The 20371-nt window shown below is 40.0% G+C and overlaps 1 protein-coding gene across 2 annotated transcripts in view; it reads left to right on the forward strand.

The window, feature by feature from the left end:
* Positions 1-19346, forward strand: part of CPNE3 (copine 3) — a 48645-nt gene extending 29299 nt beyond the window's left edge. For both annotated transcript variants that reach the window (XM_070382920.1, XM_070382919.1), the window contains exons 9-16: positions 2134-2220; positions 3518-3577; positions 4119-4252; positions 8956-9010; positions 9091-9142; positions 12413-12546; positions 13564-13800; positions 16123-19346. In XM_070382920.1, coding sequence (XP_070239021.1) covers positions 2134-2220; positions 3518-3577; positions 4119-4252; positions 8956-9010; positions 9091-9142; positions 12413-12546; positions 13564-13800; positions 16123-16233 — 870 coding nt within the window. In that variant the 3' untranslated portion in view covers positions 16234-19346. The remainder of the gene's footprint in view (positions 1-2133; positions 2221-3517; positions 3578-4118; positions 4253-8955; positions 9011-9090; positions 9143-12412; positions 12547-13563; positions 13801-16122) is intronic.
* Positions 19347-20371: the final 1025 nt, after the last annotated feature.

Below are 20371 nucleotides of genomic sequence, written 5' to 3' on the forward strand. Positions count from 1 at the left end.
CTGAAAGATATATATGTTTATTTTTAAGGGCAGAAATAATGGAAAATTGTGACAATCTGAACATTTCTATAAAGCAAGCTTCCTAAAAGAACTAAACATGAGGAGTGATGTGTATCGTTGTTTCGCTGGTTTCAGTTTGTTGTTTTTTTTTTTTTTTTTACTGAATGAACCACATTTATAGACATTATTTTGCAGAACCAGTAAATGACCTGTTTTTAGAAGAGAATGAACCAGAAACTAACTGTGTAATACTTTACAGAGCATGTAGGTGATGGTGGTTTAGTCGCTAAGTCGTGTCTGACTCTTGCGACACCATGAACCATAACTCGCCAGGCTCCTCTGTCCAGGGGATGTTCCAGGCAAGAATACTGGAGCAAGTTGCCATTCCCTTCTCCAGGGTATCTTCCTGACTCAGGAATCGAACCCGGGTCTCCTGCACTGCAGGCAGCTGATTTACCAACCGAGCTATGTGGGAAGCCCCTTCAGTTCCTAAAAGGGGACATTAATCCTACATTACAAGGTTGTTGGCAGAATTACATGAGATAATTGATGGAAAAATAAAGCGTTCGGGGTCTAGGAACTCACTCCTTTGGTGCAGTTGAGGAGAGGATGCCGTCTTAGCATGCGGAACTCTCCTAAATCCAGCTAACTTGGTCCTTCCCTCCCCCATGATAGAATGCGGCTTTTAATACTATTACAGTGACAAGGTTTACCCACTCAATCTTCAAAGACAGGACTCTATCTTATCAACTCTGTGTTCAGGACCTAGAACGGTGCTTGTTGCTTGGGTGGATTACTGTAAAAATGTGGATAAATGAAGTGAAGTAATGTAGCCTTTTACCAATGAGAGTTCTGCTTAGGGCATTTCTGCATCTCTAATATTCAATAATTAGTGTGTATGATGGAGAAGGCAATGGCAACCCACTCCAGTACTCTTGCTTAGAAAATCCCATGGACGGAGGAGCCTGGTAGGCTGTAGTCCATGGGTCGCGAAGAGTAGGACACGACTGAGCGACTTCACCTTGACTTTTCACTTTCATGCGTTGGAGAAGGCAATGGCAACCCACTCCAGTGCTTTTGCCTGGAGAATCCCAGGGACGGGGGAGCCTGGTGGGCTGCCGTCTATGGGGTCGCACAGAGTTGGACACAACTGAAGTGACTTAGCAGCAGCAGCAGCAGCAGTGTGTATGATAATGACTGAAACTCTGGCAGGATCCTAAACCATCAAGAGATTTTTTTTTAAACATCATTTTGTTTGGTATCATTGTTTCAAAGGTATTTTTAAATGTTTGATTCTTAGAAAATTAGTAATGCCTCTGGCTAAAGTATGTAAGTTGCTTTCTATTGACCAGAAGAGGTGACTTACCCAGTATTCACTGAGTGTCTCTTATTATTTGGCAAGACAGTGAGAATTTCAGGGTATAACTTGGAAGTGACTGTACCCTAGCTATGAAAAAAATTAATGAAATGAAACAGTTGAGATTAATGCCAAGTATGTAAGTTTTATGTAGTTGTGGAAGCTTAATGAGAGAGATGGCGATCAGAGAAGACCAGAACAGGAGTTGATGCTATGGAGAAGGATGACTCGAGCCAAGCCTTCCAGAGGCATAGTGGGTAGGCGTTGGAAGGGAAGATGGTCTGTTTGTGGGAAGAAGACATTAGATCTGTTTCTATGCATATTCCCAGTGGAAAGGAATGATCTTTGCTGCATATTTTACCATAGAGTTGGGCTTCATATATTTCTGTTTTCTGATGGTTGTTTTTTTCTTTTTCAAGCGGTATGTTTTTGTACTTTGTGTGGGTGACAGCTAAAAATAATATTTTATTTCTTTTGTTATAAAGAAAAAAGATGATTACTTGGAGCGTTTATAAGGAAATGATCTACAAAGGAAACATTTATACTTAGAAACTATTTTAAAAGGTACAAAGTTTTAGAAGTGCTTTTAGGAAATGGGACTGATACATATTTCATATATATAATATAGTGTGCAATTGTTTCACAGTCGTATTTTGTAACAGACCTATATCAGTAGATGGTTTGTTTCTAAGAGAAAAAAGTCATTCACTTAAATTTACATTGGCATTTTCTAATATCACTAATAATATTGAACATTTTGTCTTTTCTTCCTACAGGTTGAATTTGAATGCATAAATGAAAAAAAGAGGCAAAAGAAGAAAAGCTACAAGAATTCAGGGGTGATCAGTGTGAAGCATTGTGAGGTCGGTTGCTCTTGACAGCTTACAGTGTAATGAGACCACATGTTAAGTTCTTCCATCAATATGGTATATATCACACAAACACTTTGAACAGTTGAAAATTACATGAGCATCTGGGCCCCCTTAGAGAAGAAAATAGGAAATAGTAGAGAATTCTTTCAAGTAACTTTGCTTCCAAGATTTGACAGCTCTCTAACAAAGGAAAAATTAAAGTTTTTCATTATCTTAGGAAATACGGGCACCATTGGTGTTTTTCTGGTGCATCAGTGGAAATGACTTAACTCAGTGCATCAGTCCTGGTTATAATTTCAAGATGAGATGTTATGAGTGAAGGGGAAAAATCCAAGAGTTTCTTAAATGAGTGGGAGTTTTTGCTTTTGTTTTTAAACTTATTAAAGTCTCAACATATTAAACTCATTACTAGTTTCTTAAACCAGTGCATTTCATCTTTGGCTATTGATATTCTAATCTTCAGTTCAGTTCAGTCGCTCAGTCTTGTCCGACTCTTTGTGACCCCATGAATCGCAGCACGCCAGGCCTCCCTGTCCATCACCAACTCCCGGAGTTCACTCAGACTCACGTCCATTGAGTCAGTGATGCCATCCAGCCATCTCATCCTCTGTCGTCCCCCTTCTCCTCCTGCCCCAATCCCTCCCAGCATCAGAGTCTTTTCCAATGAGTCAACTCTTTGCATGAGGTGACCAAAGTACTGGAGTTTCAGCTTTAGCATCATTCCTTCCAAAGAAATCCCAGGGCTGATCTCCTTTAGAATGGACTGGTTGGATCTCCTTGCAGTCCAAGGGACTCTCAAGAGTCTTCTCCAGCACCACAGTTCAAAAGCATCAATTCTTCAGCGCTCAGCTTTCTTCACAGTCCAACTCTCACATCCATACATGACCACTGGAAAAACCATAGCCTTGACTAGACGAACCTTTGTTGGCAAAGTAATGTCTCTGCTTTTGAATATGCTATCTAGGTTGGTCATAACTTTCCTTCCAAGGAGTAAGCGTCTTTTAATTTCATGGCTGCAGTCACCATCTGAAGTGATTTTGGAGCCTAAAAAATAAAGTCTGACACTGTTTCCCCATCTATTTCCCATAACATGCTATAATTATCTTGAATCTTACAGATTCATGACATGTAGGGGTAGGTTGCTTTAAATTCAAATGTAGGGGTGGGTTCTATATGTTTGTATCTTGTGCTGTTCAGTTTATAGATGATTAAAAATGTATACCAGGGAGCTCTTTGCTTCTCTTAAAAAAGTAGGAAAGTTTTAATTTTGTTTACTATTTATTTTTAGATTACAGTGGAATGTACATTCCTTGACTATATCATGGGAGGCTGCCAGCTGAATTTTACTGTGAGTAACACACTGGATTTTTCACAGTAGACTGTAACATGTGGCTTTTTCCCTCTATTTTACAGTGTTTTTTCTTTTACTGCCAAACTGACTTTGTGATGAAATGTACACAATCTGTTGAATATGGTCTCTGCAGAGAGTTTGTCTAGGTTGATCCAGAAGCTTTTGGCCTTGTCGATAATACTTTTTCCACCTGAAAAAAAAGCATTTGTGTATAAATCAGTGATTATCCTGCAGAAATTTAATTAATAAAAAACATTAATCAAATGTACCAAAAAGTCCTCTATGCCTAAAGTCATAGATATAATAATCTATGATTTAAGACGTCTAGAAAATTAGGACTAGCAGGTTGCTTCAGGCTGAGGCTGTAATTGTTTCATTGTCGTGAAAATACCTGTCGGCTCAGGGACTTGTTAGCAAATCAGAGCAGGCTCAGGGATGAGTGTTTCTGTGTCAGCATTCAGTGTGTGCATTTTCCTGGACAGCAAGCAAGAATGTCCCTGCCTTCCCTTGAGTAAGGACCACAATTGTCATTTGGCAGGTGGGAGTGGACTTCACTGGCTCCAATGGTGATCCGCGTTCTCCCAACTCCCTTCACTACATCAGCCCCAATGGTATTAATGAGTATTTGACTGCAATTTGGTCTGTGGGACTGGTCATTCAGGACTACGATGCGTGAGTATGACTCCAGTGCATGACTCCCCAGAAACGGCAGTGTCTGGATCTTCTGCTGGTTCTCTGATGTAGTTGATGGGATAACCGTGCTGGGGAGAAGTAACTTTCTCCTTAAAATTTCTCTTATCTTTTCTATTTTTCCCTTTGTGAACAGTCAGTGTTTACCTTTGGCCTCTAATCTCTGGCTGTGATTAGTTGTATTATGCGTAGCGTCCTTCTCTAACAGCTGACTGTTGGCAAGGCTTTTGTTTCTTTGATCCGGTTTTCTTGGGGCTTACTCATTAGGGATAAGTTATTTCTGTGGTTGAAGTCCAGAAGACACATTTTGTAAACACTCATAGACACTAATTTTTAATGTCTATTTTCTAGGCGGTTGTTGTCAAATTAGTTTCTTAATGGTGATTTTCAGCAAGTGCTACAGGATACCTTGATATAATTGCTATGAAATACTTTGAATCGATTCTCAATGGATAGATTTTGAATAGATTAAAATAGGTCCTTCTGAAGGTGTACTAAACAATAGAAAAAAATCCACGTTATTAATTTTTTGTTCTGTATCTGTTAGGGTACAGTATACATTTTCACTTGTTTTTGTCTGTCATTTTATGATAAAAGTCCATACATATTGATGGAGGTTTTCATTAATCTGTTATGCCATTTAGATGAAATTCTTAGAGAAACAAGTTTAAGCCAAGGGTAGTAGTTGCAATACCAGCCTAACAGAATTTAAGACAAAACTCATTAAAGGCAATTGAAAAATTACTTTATAGACACTTTGTTGTATAATCCAAAATGAAAATATAAGCATGGATATGGTTAGTAATACAGTATCAATGTATTTCAATTGAAAATAGCTAGAAATATGATAAAAATTTCAAAGAAACACAGTTGTAATGGGACTTAGATAAAAAAAAGTAGTAAATTTACAGGGTTACTTTTTCAGACTGCTTCTTGGAAGTTAAAACAAAAAGTTAACTAAAAAAAGCTTACCACATGAAAATTAAAAAAGCTCTTCAGTAGTTCTTAGATCAAAGAGGAAATCAGAGTGTAATAACAGACTGTCTAGAAATAAAGGGTAATGAGAAGGCTATGCATGGTCTCCAGCAACTTAGCTCCCCAGCCCACGGCAGTGAAAGCATCAAGTCCTAAATGCTGGACCACCAGGGAACTCCTCTTACTTCATTTTTTTCTTTTTTTTTTTAAAGCATCTCCAGGGACTTGAACCTATGCCCTCCGATTAAAAGTCTGATTACTCTACCAACTGAGGTACCCAGGCAGTACTCAGGCATCTTTATAAAGGAAGATTTCTGACACTTTTATTTTTTAAAAAAGAATTGAATATAAATGAACTAGCTTTTCAACAAAGTAAAATTCAAGGATAGAAAGAAAAATATACATACAGTAATAGTAGGAGATTCCATATACGTGTTAGCTGTTATATGTCAGGGAAAATTTTAAATCCTTTCTATATGATATTCATCTAGTCCTCATGCTTGGTTGTGAGAGAGGTGGTGTCATCATCTTGATTTTACGGATGAGAAGCCTGAGGCAGGAAGGCTAAAGTCACGTGTCCAGGGTCCCTCAGCAGGTAACGGCAGACACAGAACCACACCTGGGCTGTCTGGCTCTGAAACTTGTCCTCACCACTTGGCTGTGCTCTGCTTCCTCCAAACACACAAAGTGATGACTTACACACACCAAGTTAATAAATTAAATGAAGAGATGATTCTTTGCAAGTTCAACAAAATTTAGGAAAACCTTTGTTGACACCGATCCCCAAGAAAAAGAGAAAACACATAGAATATTAGTAATGAGACAGAGATCATAAGCATAAATTCAGAAAAAAAATCATTAAACATTTGTATGTTATGTTTGGTAACATGTTATACTATTTCAGTGAAAAAATCTAGGTTGCAGGATGATTCTTTTAGAAAGCTACAAATTACCAAACTTGGCTCAAAGAGGCAGAGAACCTCCTCAGACCAGGAACTGGTCAAAGAGCTCTTCTCACAAAGGCACCAGCCAAGACAGCTTCATACATAAATGAGGAATGAATTCAAACCTGAGAGAATCAAGTGAAAAATGTTAGAAAGTAGTGAAAGTTCAAAATGTGGTTACATACAACATAAAATAAAAAATCAGCAATTTTTCATGAACTATCAAAAACCAGTTGAAGAAACTGGAGTGAATAAAAGATCACAGTTCATAATGCAATAAAAAATGAGAATAAATTTAGTCAAAGGTCTAAAGTGAGAGAAAACTACAGAATTATACCCAGGGACAAAGAAGGAAAGATACGCCATGATTCTAGATAGGCAGATGTCACAGTGATGAAAATAGAATGTTTCTCTCTGGATTATTCAGTTTTAATCAGAATTCCAGTGGAACCTTGACAAAATGATTCTTATAATTTTCTAGAGGGCAAAATGAGTAAGAATAGCCAAGTTTTTCAGGAAAGAAAAAAGGAAATTTGTGCTTGTAGATATTAAAACCTGGTATGTATACATATATGATTTATTTCCCTGGTGGTTCAAACAGTGAAGAATCTGCCCACAATGTGGGATACCCGGGTTCGATCCCTGAGTCAGGAAGATCCCCTGGAGAAGGGAACGGCTGCCCACCCCATGGCTATTGTCTGTAGTATTCTTGTCTGGAGAATTCCATGGACAGAGGAGCCTGGTGGCTGCAGCCCATGGAGTCACAGAGTCAGACACGACTGAGTAACTCACGCTTTCACTTTGGGCTTCCCTGGTGGCTCAGCTGGTAAAGAATCTGCCTGCAGTGTGGGAGACCTGGGTTCCATCCCTGGGTTGAGGAGACCCCTGGAGGAGGGCACCGCAACCCACTCCAGTATTCTGGCCTGGAGAATCCCGTGGACAGAGGAGCCTGGCGGGCTACAGTCCATGGGGTTGCAAAGAGTCGGATACGACTGAGTGACTAAGCACAGCACAGCAACATTATATATGTTTCCTGTGTACAATATTAAGTATATATTAACAGCATGGAACTATTACATGACCAGTAGAAACACGCAATCTTGAAATAGACCCAAGAATGTCTGTCAATTTAAGTATATGATAGAGATGGGGTTGTAACAACTGTCAAACTGCTCACGAACTGGATTTGAATCCCTGACTTGTGCTTGTATATGTTAGGATACTTCTGTACAGACTATGGACAGAACTGCAGAAATAGATACCCCAGCACACCGTGATTTTGACAAAATAGAGATTTGTGTCTCGTTCCTGTTGCACGTCTAGAGATAAGCAGTTCGGGGCCGACAGGGCCGTGCTGCCACTCACAGCGTCCACCCTGGGTCTGAGTTCTCGTCCTCTCCAGCCAGTGGGAGGAAGACAAAGGGACTGAGGATGCATGTGCTTTCCCCAGGGGTGCGATTCAGAAGTGGCTGCAAACCCCTCCACTCACACATCCGGCCAGAACCTCGCCCCCGACCACTGCCAGCACAGAGGCTGGGTCGGGAGAATGTGGTCACTGGGGCCCACGGGATCCAGGGTTAAAGGGGGAGAGATGGATGCTGGTGGATCCACATGAGCAGTTTCTGCTTCACATGCCACTCCCGATGAATTACACGTTTAATATCAAGATCAAGGCTTGGAAGTCCTAAGAGAACATATATGTGAATTGTCTATAATACTGCAGTGAGGACAGCCTTTAAGCAAGACAGAGAAGGCAACAATCATGAAATAAGTTTTGTGTGTTCACAGTCATTAACGTTAATAACTAGAAAACGGAAGCTCTTTTAAAGTCAAAGGCAGACTGTCAACTGGGAAACATATTGTAACATCTGTGACACAGGTTCTAGCCTTGGTGCAAAAAGAACCATTGAGAAGTAATATAAAAAAGAGTCCCGCTAGTAGAAATGTTAGTATCATCGTTACAGGGTTCTGCTATGGCCAGCCGCTGGTGTCTGTCCGTTGGGGGAGAATCTCCGTACAGTGCAACACTTGGCAGCCACTCTCATGATATTGTATATTCTGTCCAAATTATCTCTAAGCCCTTGGGTCAAATATTCATGTATTTTGCTGCAGAAATGGAGAGTTTTATGATGTGTAGCATTTGTACCATATTTCTGTGGCCAAACGTACGATATCTTATTCATATTAAGTGGTATAAATAAATACAGGCTATAAATAACCTCTTGTCAGTTGAGGTCACGTTTTGCTGCCAAATGACTATTTTTTTGTAGACAAATGAAAAACTTGTGCTTTTTAAAGCTTTATTAATTTATTTACATATTTATTTAGTGAAATGATAAACGATACATAAGTAGAGGTGTGTTAATTGCTCAGTTGTGTCCGACTCTTTGCCACCCCATGGACGGTAGCCCACCAGGCTCCTCTGTCCATGGAATTTTCCAGGCAAGAGTACTGGAGTGGATTGCCATTTCCTCCTCTAGAGGATCTTCCCGACCCAGTGATGGAACCCAGGTCTCCTGCATTGCAGGCAGATTCTTTACTGTCTGAGTCATAAAGTCCATATTAATAAACTCGTATAGAAAGACTTTAAATTCCTTCAATGCACAGAAAAATATTTAGGATGAGAGTTTCCAAATATTAACCTTAGTTCTAGTCTTTATTTTTAGATTTTTCTAACATTTTGAATGTTTTAAAAGTAAGCTCGTATTGTCTTATTATGAGTAAAGAGACAAATGACCTTTTGCTTTTTTCAAATTTTCCTTTTAGTGATAAGATGTTTCCAGCTTTCGGCTTTGGAGCGCAGGTCCCACCTCAGTGGCAGGTAGGAAGAGCTCATTGTGAAGGTTTGCCTCCTGGCAAAGCAAAACAAGCCTCATCAGTCCTTCTTTCATCTTTTGGCAGGTTTCTCATGAATTTCCAATAAACTTTAATCCATCCAATCCCTACTGTAATGGTAAGTTAAAAATCAACGTGAATTTTTAAACTGAAAGGCTTACTAAGTCTTTGTCAGTTGTTTTTTCCTCTATGATTGAAAGCTACTCAGATTTCCTTTCTAATATATTTTTGATATATATATATATCTAATTATATATATATCTAATATAATATATTATATATTATTATATAATATAATATATATATCTAATATAATAGAATAATATATATCTAATATATATTTTGTGATATATTAAATTTCCTATCACGTAAAGTAGAATTTTACACCAAGTTGGTGGTTAGTGTAGTAAGAAGGCAAATCACTATGATAATGATGAAGACTGCTGGCTAAATTCTTCTACCTTAAGAGGTCTAATAGAATAAAAGATTTCTCAGTCTTGATGGTAGATCAGTAAGAGTGATCATTTTATATTCACATATAAGTTGATTTAAAAATAAACCTTCAATAAAATGAATCATTTAATATGCAGGTGTTTTTCTCAGATTAACAGTTAACTTTCTATGAAGAAAGTGTTCAGCAGCTAATTACTTGTTACACAGGTTCTGTAAGGAGGTGGATGTAGGCTAAAGAAGCACAGAATTAAGCTCTGGGAGTAGCTTTCCTTTGTGTGGAAAACAGGCATAAATATTGCTGTCATTCCACTTTTCTGTTTATCCCTCAAATATCCCAGTGCCTCTTCCTTTTTACCATATTGCTGCTGCTGCTGCTAAGTCGCTTCAGTCGTGTCCGACTCTGTGCGACCCCATAGACGGCAGCCAACCAGGCTCCTCCATCCCTGGGATTCTCCAGGCAAGAATACTGGAGTGGGTTGTCATTTCTTTCTCCATTTTACCATATTGAGCAATGCCAAATCTCCCACAAAATTAATATAAAACTAAACAGTTTGGAGGAGGGAAAGAGGTGGGGGCAGAGGCATACAAGTGTAGACCCTAAGCTAATTTTCTGCAAAGTGTCCTTTTAACAGTTGCAAAATATATAGATTTCTAATAGAAGATGATGTCCTTCCCTCCTCCTCTTATGATATTCATAAAGTAGAAGAGCATGAATATTTTGTTGGGAGTAGTTTGTATTAGGATTTTCTCCTTTTTTGCAAAACTCTTTTCTCATCCTTTATGCACGTTCAGCGGCTTTGGTTGTGGCCTTTTATATCCCTAGCCATATGAAACTGGGAATATTTTTCTTTTTTTGTATTTGGCAATGGTTAATTGGATATGATACCAACACAGGCAACAAAAGAAAAAATAGATACATTAGACTAAAATTTAAAACTTCTGTAAATCAAAGGACACTGTCAAAAGAGTGAAAAGTCAGCTCATAGAATGGGCATTGTCACTTCATACCCACAATAAATAGCCATTATTTCTTTTTTTTTTTTTCAGTAATTTTTTCTTTTTAAAAAATGTGCTTCATGCTTATGATGAAATTGGAACAGTTTTTAGAATTTGTTGTAATTAGATTTTGTTTTGCAAGTAAATATGGATGACAGATCGTAGGATGATTCGTTTTAGAAGTTCATCCACTCTGAGTAATAAGAGCCTGTCTGTGGGCTGTCACGATGTGCAGCTTTTCTGCTTTCGGTTTAGTCTGGACAAAAGAAAGGATCGTTTTGGTTTCAGACAAAGGAAATGTCACATAGAAAACAATACAACTTTATTTTAAGACAAGGAAGTTTAATCCTCTTCTCTTAATTAGTCATTGAATTTAGTTGCCCATAAAAAAACATGTCTCAGTTGTTCCTTTAATGCAATGGAAAGATACTAGCATAATTCAGTTTTAGTTGAGGAATTGAAGGCTGTTGATATTTATGAAAACATTTAATAGCTTGTATACCTTATTGAAAAGCAAGCTAGATGATAGAAATGGAAGAAAATATTACTGTTGCTTTGGTTATGGGTTCAATTTTTCTATAGCATATATCATTACAGAAAGATCCTGCTGCTGGCTTATGTTAATACTATTTTTGTTACTACTGGATTGACTAACCACTAGTTACAGCCTCACCTTATGCCTGTAAAATCATCTCTCTGTATGAATTAGTTACATTCTCAAAGGTGGTTCATAAGACCACTTATTCTTAAATTCAAAGTGCCTAAGGAGTCTATTGGCACTCATTCTAAGTGGAGAAAGTTGATCTCGTTAAGCTTTAAACCAAATATACGCTGCTCCTCCTTATTAATCTATGTTCTACGGGAAATTTTAAAAGCAGGACACCTGTTTTGGTTGACATTAAAAAGTCTTTTCAGATTTTCTTGATACTCTCAGCAAAGTACTATGGGGGAATTACTATAGGCTTTCTAGTCTCTTACCTACATCCCAGACACTCTTGTGTATTAAGGGCAGATTCATCAGCAGTGCCTTAATCAGGAATGCTGTTCAGCTCTTGATAGGCTGTCTGCGGTAATCAACATTCTCCAACTGTCAGTAATTTGTAATGACAATGATTTATGTCTCGATCACTTGACAAATCACTCGACTCTTGGCTAGACCGCTGCACTCCCCTGTTCCTTCTCATTCTGGGTCTCAGGCAGTCTGGAATACGCTGTTCCCATAGCAGGGCGGAAAAGCAAGACAGCTGGCAAAAACCGGCAGTAAAGATTCTTGAAACATCTGCTTAGACTTGGCTGTCGCGTCCGATCACTTGCACTGGGCGAAGCTACCCTGCAGGCCTAAGCCGCAGCCCACAAAGACATGCTTGAGTGTTTCTGCAGCAAAATGTGATAAACAACCTGGAAGTGAATACTTGCAATTAGTGCAGTCTACTATACCACGCTTCATCTCTAAGTTATCCAATAAACCCTTGGCTAGAATTGACATTAAGTTCACAGCTGTCTGACATTTTTGTAGACCCTCTGGTCATATGTGCAAAGGTTTCCCATTTTTATCAGTTACTTTTTCGTACCTTGTCATCAGTTGTATGTTGCAGCATCTTTCGCATGGTTCTTTTTCCGTCAGAGTCTCATTCTCAAAACATACCAAAATTAAACAGTATAACAACCCTACTGAAGACTAATGAATAATTTGACTGAGGTGAAAACAAATGCCTTCTACTGGGGGAGAGTAAAGTTTATAGGTTTTTTTTGTGTGTGTGATGGAGCATCGCTATGGAGCTTTGTAATATATACCTTAGAGAACTCCTAAATATGGAACTTTTGACTCTTTAAAGCACTGTATGTTAGTATATAAATTAAACCAGCCACTATGGTGAAAAGTAGACAATTAAATTGTGCTTGACAATTTTTAATCCTGCTTTTTTTTTTTTAAATCTAGGAGTCCAAGGCATTGTAGAGGCATATCGGGCCTGCCTTCCTCAGATAAAACTCTATGGACCGACTAACTTTTCTCCAATCATAAACCACGTGGCCAGGTTTGCCGCTGCAGCCACACAGCAACGGACAGCCTCTGTGAGTGCCCTGTTGCCAGGGGCAGGGAGGACATGGGCTGGTAGTTGGCCCCAGTGCCCTTTTCCTGCTTATTTGGTCTGTCGAGATGCAAACACAGGGCATGAAGCAATGATGTGTCCTCCTTGGTTTGGGAGTAACATCTGTTAAATCGGTGATCGTTAAAAACAAGAGAACAGCAAAACAACCTTTATACTTAATGAGTTTGTTCTCTGTCTTTTGAAATAATTTTCCTGGGTAGGTTCTGGAAAAAAAATTTTTTTTTGAGTAGATTTAGCAAGTTAAGGCTTGAGGAGACTTACCACTTCGGTTGCTGTTGCAAAATGCCTGTTCGACCCTGGAGAACGAACCTCATTCAGCTTCATATCTTCAGAAATGAGTCAGGGATAACTGCCTCATACAGTTATTGAAAGAAGTGTGAGGAGATAAACCGTAAACACCCAGCACATGATAGGTTCTATTATAATTCTGCTTTCCATTCCAGACGTAGATGACCCAAAAGATGGAGTCGCAACTTTATGTCCCATGGTATCACTCTCTAAAATGATTCAGCAGAGATGGCAGGATTGAGAGAAAGATTCCCTTCTGCCCCTCCCTGAACCATATCCACTTATTCAAAAGCATATTTTAGCTTGATAAACAATTCTACTTCCATATTTGATCTTTTAAGAATGTAGTTGTTGCCAGTTGCTCCCTTGACAGGTACTTTGACATATCCAACCCTCCAGTTCAATCAAAATGTTTCTGTGCTAACTGAAAGTTTCATCTTGCTTCTGCGTATTTTTGCCAACCTTCTTCTGTGGTCTGTTGCACTTTTAATTAACCTACAGTTTTCGTATCAGTTAATTTCCTTGTCATCAGAGAATCTTGGAAAATTTCATATAGATGGTATCCTGGGTAGAGACTGACAAGGAAAATGAGCGACGAAATGACTCATCAGGCGGGAGATGTCATTAACTGTTGCTTTTATTCTTGGGGAGCTCAGCTCGCTCAGCAGACATCATTGTCTTTTTTTGGCAGCAATACTTTGTGCTCCTGATCATTACTGATGGCGTGATCACAGACCTCAATGAGACCAGACAGGCGATTGTTAATGCTGCCAAGCTGCCTATGTCCATCATCATCGTCGGCGTTGGAGGCGCGGACTTCGGCGCCATGGAGTTCCTAGATGGCGACGGCGGAAGCCTCCGCTCCCCGACCGGCGAAGAAGCCGTCAGGGATATTGTCCAGTTTGTGCCTTTCAGGCAGTTCCAGAACGTGAGTACCACGCCTCCCTGCCCCTCATGCGCTCCAAGGTGTTTGAACAGACTCTGCCTGTCCGTAGCGGGGCAGTTAAGAGTAGATGTCCGGAGTCGCCATGCATATATGCTGAGTTGTGTCCCACTCTGGGCAACCCCATGGTCTGCAGCTCACCAGGCTCTTCTGTCCCTGAGACTCTTCAGGCAAGAAGACTGGAGTGGGTAGCCTTTTCCTCCTCCAGGGGATCTTCCTGACCCAGGGATCAGACCCAGGTCTCCTGCAGATTCTTCAATACTGAGCTAGTAGAGTGTGTGAATTTTCCATTTGAAGAACCTTGATTAGATTTGGCTGTTTTTTTTCAAGGTTGTATTCTTGTGTACCTCTTATAGTCCCTATGATAAATTATTTAAAACAATGTTGTTGTGACTGCTGTTTTAAAATATATTTTATCTTTACAAATGTAACAAGAGAAAAACTATGTAAGTATATGATGAATTTACCAAACTAGAAGTTGATTTGATGAAAAACCTCTGAGGAGACTGTTTTACCCAGATTACTCTAATGGTAACATCTTGTAAAACTATGGTCCAGAATCATAACCAGGATATTGACGATACAATCAAGGTCCATCACAGCAGGCTTCCTCACGTAGCCCTTTTACAATCACACCACTTCCCGGCCACCTTCGCTCCCTCCTTAACCCCTGGCAACCACCAGTCTGGCTTCATTTCTATGTTTTTGCCATTTCAAGAATGTTATATAAATCACATAGTATATAACCTCAACATTGTCTTTTTTCCCACTCAGCTTAATTCTCTTAAGAGTCTTCCCACTTGTTGAATATATTCCTTTTTTATTGCTGAGTAGTATTCCATGGTATGGGTATACCAGTTTAACCATTCACCCGTTAAAGGACATCTTCAGTTGTTTCCAGTTCTCATCTGTCATACACAAAGCTGCTGAAAACATTCATGAGCAGGTTGTTGTGTGCACATAAGTTTTTATTTTTCTGGGATAAATACCCATAAGTGCAGTTGCTGAGTTGTATGGTTGTTGCATTTTAGTCATTAAAGAAGCTTCTGAACTTTTCTGGCATAATTGTGTCCTTTTACACTCCCACCAGCCAGGGTGTGCCTGGGAGTGGATGGAGGGGAATGAGCTGGGTGTGTATGCAGAAGGTGGCAATGTTAGGGATCTTTGTGATAATGAAGCTGTTCTGTGTCTTGATTGTGATGGTGGTTATACAGATAGACCCCGATGAGAAAATGACATATAACTGTGTACACACAGACTGGTGAAATCTGAATATGACAAAAATGTCATATAATGTAAATCATGTCATTTACATAATTATGTAAAATTATGTCATAGCTTTACGTTCCCACCAGCCAGTGTATGAGTGGGAGTGGGTGGAGGGGAATGAGGTGGGTGTATATTAAAAAAGGTGGCAGCGTTAGGGGTCTTTGTGATGGTGAAACTGTTCTGCGTCTTGATTGTGACAGTGGTTATACAGATATGCTGCTGCTGCTAAGTTGCTTCAGTCGTGTCCAACTCTGTGCGACCCCATAGACGGCAGCCCACCAGGCTCCCCCATCCCTGGGATTCTCCAGGCAAGAACATTGGAGTGGGTTGCCATTTCCTTCTCCTATGCAGGAAAGTGAAAAGTGAAAGTGAAGTTGCTCAGTCGTGTCTGACTCTTAGCGACCCCATGGACTGCAGCCTACCAGGCTCCTCCATCCATGGGATTTTCCAGGCAAGAGTACTGGAGTGGGGTGCCGTTGCTTTCTCCCTACACAGATATACCCCCATGATAAAATTACATATAACTGTATACACACAGGCACACACACACACACACACAAATGAGTACATGTAAAACTGGTGAAATCTGAATAAGTTGTGAGAACCGTACCAATGCTGGCTTCCTAGTTTTGTTATTGTCCTATAGTTATAAAAGATGCTACCTTTGGGGGAAACTGGGTAATGGGTACATGGGAGCTCTCTGCACTATTTGTAATTATTTCAAAATAAAAAGTTAAAAAAATTAATACCCAGAGAATGAAAGACCCACATTTAAAAGTTGAAAAGCAAAAGAACCAACATCATTAAATGCCAAAATGCAGGCACCAAAAAAGGACTTGTTAAATGTGAGCATACTAAAGCGTTCCCGAGTAACGGTTTGTTGTGTGTTTCGTGGCCTATTCTCGAGACAAGATACAAGCCTAGAAATTGGGAACTAACTGCTTTTTCCTGGTGGGGGAGGAGTTCTTAGTCTTTTATCAAAATCCCAGTTAAAACTTGGTTGCTAATAAAATTGCTTTGATTTCATCTGTTCACAAGGCTCCAAAAGAAGCACTTGCTCAGAGCGTCTTGGCGGAGGTCCCCCAGCAGGTGGTGGGCTACTTCAACACGTACAAACTCCTTCCTCCCAAGAACCCGGCTACAAAATGAGAGGCACTCTGGTCGTCCGAGCAGAATTCTTTTGTGCTGTGTGGAGCAACAGATTTCTCACCATCTCAAATCGTGAATCTGTCATTTTACACCCTTCTCAGAAACCCTACGATTTACAATGCAAACCTAGCTCTCTCTGGAGTATGTCTATTTAAAGCATTCTTTTTATACTTTTTTTGGAGGAGAGCGCTAACTTAGGCTTTGCCCAATCAACCCAGTGATTGCCAGTCATTGCAGTAATTGCGGTGAGGCTGTTTGGATTAGGAGCCGGTGTGAGAAAAGTACACGTTCTTGTGGTTGTTTACTTTCATATGATGAAAATGCTGTTTTTGAATGTTTGTCAATAGAAAGAATGGGAAATTGTTGGAATGATGCAATTTACAGGTTGCTGTGCTTTGCTTAGGCGATATATGTATTATAAGCCGATGTCCACACCAGATGACCAGAGTTTCTTAAATTAGATGATACTGAATTTGTATCTAGAACTATATTTTATGCTTTTCCGTGGGATAAAGCTACCTTCACTTGTGCTTGAGTTTTGCTGCAACTTAGACATGCACAGTTCAAAACAGAATGCATCCTCAGAAGACTTCATAAGAAGTCCCAAATTAGAAAGGAAGACACATACATATTCAGTTTTTAAAGCTGTAAAATCAACAAGTAGAAGGAACTTCCTGTAAGCCATTTTATTTGCCTTCCTGGATCTTTCATTTTCACTATTTAATATTGTAAATGTGGTCAGATTTGACCTTTTCATTGATTGTATGTGACACTCGGGATTCTGTATGTGCATTAACGATAGCTTGTCCTAGACTCAGCATTATTAGATGATTTCAACTGGAGTTTGTTAAAATGGGTAGGACTGGGTTTGTCCAGGAAAAGCTATAAGGACCAAACATATAAGGGGAAATTCGGAATTGCACTTTCTGTTAGTTAATGAAAGACATTACTTATTAAAAAAGGCAAGCTTTATATTTTCCTTTATATCTTCCAAGGTCACATACATTGATTTCTACATTTATATAGATTCATTTAGGTATTTTCTCCTTTTTTTGTTAAAGTGATTTTTTACTCTGATTTTTTAAAACTCATGATAATGGTTATTAATCAAAATCCTATTTTACATTTTAATACCATGCTGCTTCCTAAGCCCAAAATGTATGGTATTAAGCAAAAACCTACTATAACTTAAAAAAAAAAAATCCAACTGCTGCATAGGATAGAATGGACTTTCCATGCTTTTTTTTTTTTTTTAGTATATTTTTTTTTCCTGATGTTTACACTTTGGAATATAATCCTTAGCAAACATTACCTTTTCAGAATGGATTAAGGTTTTACTGAGGACCTGTGTGCCAGGTACCACACATGTCTGTGTGCTGGCCGGTCATGAAGTAACATCTGGTTATTGAGGACTGCATGTTGGTCACGGATCCGTATGGGATGCACCTTGGGCTGCGCTGACGTGCCTTCCAGGGTTACTGAAAATGTGCCACCGCGCGGGTCTTTTGTCCCCTGAAATATTTGAAGGAAGCGAGCCCTCAGCCATGAACAGCTTTTGGCTTCTCGGAAGCCGCTCGTTGTCCAGGTCAGGCTGAGAGGGGCTCTGCTGACCATCGTGGGTGCCTGCCCCCGGCGAGCAGAGAGGGCGTCTGCTGACCATCGTGGGTGCCCGCCCGGCGAGCGATTAACACTTTCCACTCAGCTAGCTGGCCTCTGGATGTGCGTTGTTAACCTGAAGGTACTTATTAACTAGTCGTCTGTTACCCTATAGTATGACTTATGAGATGACAAGTTATCTTGACGTCCGTCAGGAGAGGAATGAACTGCTGACTCTCCCAGGAGTTTGCAGCCTCTGTGTCTAAGATGCCCTGCTTTCAGTTCTTTTTGGTGCTGGGGAACAGCATATATAGTTTGCTTTGGTTTTCAGAATTTTCTTTTGTAAACATACGCGGCCTTTAAAAGAAACGATTTGCATGTGATCTTGGTATACTGCAAGACAGAAGTAGAGGTTCTAGTGTGAAGCTGAGGTCCAGGGGTCACCGGGCCCCCTCCTCAGTCTCCTGAGCCCCATCCTGGCGGCACTGGGGCCGCCTGCAGGGCACCTGGGCACCGCTGGTCAGAAGCATTCATTGCTTTCATCGGCCAAACCAGTGTCCTGTCACCACTGTCATTGATTTGGTCTTCATAATTTTATATTCTGATTTTAACCAGAATTGTTCTCTTTTGAAAATTAATTTTGTATTATGCATTCTTGATTTGGTTCATCAGTAGGTGCTATTATTCATAAGACCTGTGATTCCAGTAGATTAGGGGAATTGATACCTTTTTGCAGTTTTGAATAAAAGTGTTGATAATTTCTAAATTATCATTTATAAAATTCTTAGAGCTTCAACATTTTGCGTCATCACAGGCTGATTTAGTATTGTTTTGTATTAAAATAGTCCTTTTCCCTTTCGTGCTACCATTCATTCCGTGCCATTAGTCCTTAAAATGCATTTAAAGAAAAAATAGCCAAGTTGACTGTTACACCTCATCCAAACAGACACATCACAAACATATGAGGGCGACAGTGCCTGGGATGGACGTGGTACTTCTCAGTCTGCCTGTTCTGAGAGAAGAGCAATTAGCATGGTCACGTCACCTTGTGCTTGAAGTGGAAAACTTTAAGATCGGAAAAATTTAAAGTCAGATCAGGGATTTACAGCTGTCTACTTTGGTAGTGCCTTAGGCAGCCTTTCCAGAGTAAATTCAGGGCCCCCTTGTTGCCTATGCCTTATTTAACATACTTTGCCTTATTAATTGTGTAAATTTTCTGGAAAATCATCTTCAATAAAATTTCTCCTAGTCTCTTTATATGTGTGGTTGGTAGTCATGGAAGTGACACATATGGTAAACCAGAAGCTTGGTTGAGATTTCGAGAGACTGTTTTGTGGTTTTATGTCATATTTGATAATAAGTGTGTAAGTTACTAATATATGAATTGATGTTAAGTATATCTTCCATTTGGATAAAGTCATTTCTTGATGTGTTACAATAGTACCTTGTTTTTATTTTTGTTCTTTCTTCAAATGATATTGGTCAAAAAGTTAGAAATAAAGTTAGTGCTTTAATCAGCCTGTATTCTGTGTTTTTCTGAATTAAACAGTTTGGGGGGTTTATTCTTTTATGGGATGTAATCACTTAAAGATATTGAATGTATTCAAGGTATTTTTCAGGGTACAGTAAGGGAAAGGTTCTCAGCTTAACTAGGGTGCTCACATGAGAACTGTGCCCTCCTATTTTATCGGTTGTTGGGCAGGACAGTATATTCACCTAACTTTTTCTTCTAAGTTGCTTCTATCGTGTTGCAGTATTGGGCAAGGTCTTGGGGGAACAGTGTGACCTCGGAAGCCAAAGTTGCCGCCTTCATGGAAATAATGGACCGGAAGAGAGAGGAAAGACTAAGTAATTGTAGGGACATGAGGTCAGGGGGAGACCCGACCCACCTACTGCCAAGGAGCACTTTTCCCAGGATGTGCACCCCCATTCAAGTTGAGACCTGAACCCTCACTGGACGACGAACGCTCAAAGCGTTTATGAAGGTATCGTATCAACAGCAACTATGGAGTTGAATGTTTGGGGAATGGGAAGAATTTAAGTTTGCTGGAATGCAAAGTGCGAGAGGGAGAATGTGAGAGAAGAGGGGAGAGAGGAGACGGGGTGGCGGGTGGCTTTGCATCCTGTCCAGCCCCCGGGGGCATTCAAGGGCGTCCCTGCTTAGGCTAAAAGGAATGGGATGCCACCGAATGGACTTAGCAGCTCTGATGTGATCCAAGTCAGGTTTTTGAAAAACAGAAGGGCCTTACGTTAGGGGGGTAGAAGGGACCCCATTGCCAAAGTTGCTGTGGCCACAGTGGCCTTGGTGAAGCCCTGATGGAATAGGTGGTGGTCACCTTATGGCAAAGACTCTGCTGTTTGGTTACCCACTTGCCAAGTTCGGATTCTAGGTCAGTTTCTGAATTCTAGACTTTTTCTGCCACAGCCCTGCCTCCACACTGAATCATCTATCGATTAGCCCCATGTCAGTTCTTTCATGGCTCCAATGCTGACTCACACCTGATAATGGCACAGAGTCCCAGCATTGCCAAAGCCTTCTCAT

This window comes from Bos mutus, chromosome 14, assembly GCF_027580195.1.
Source record: "Bos mutus isolate GX-2022 chromosome 14, NWIPB_WYAK_1.1, whole genome shotgun sequence".
NCBI classification, from domain to species: domain Eukaryota; kingdom Metazoa; phylum Chordata; class Mammalia; order Artiodactyla; family Bovidae; genus Bos; species Bos mutus.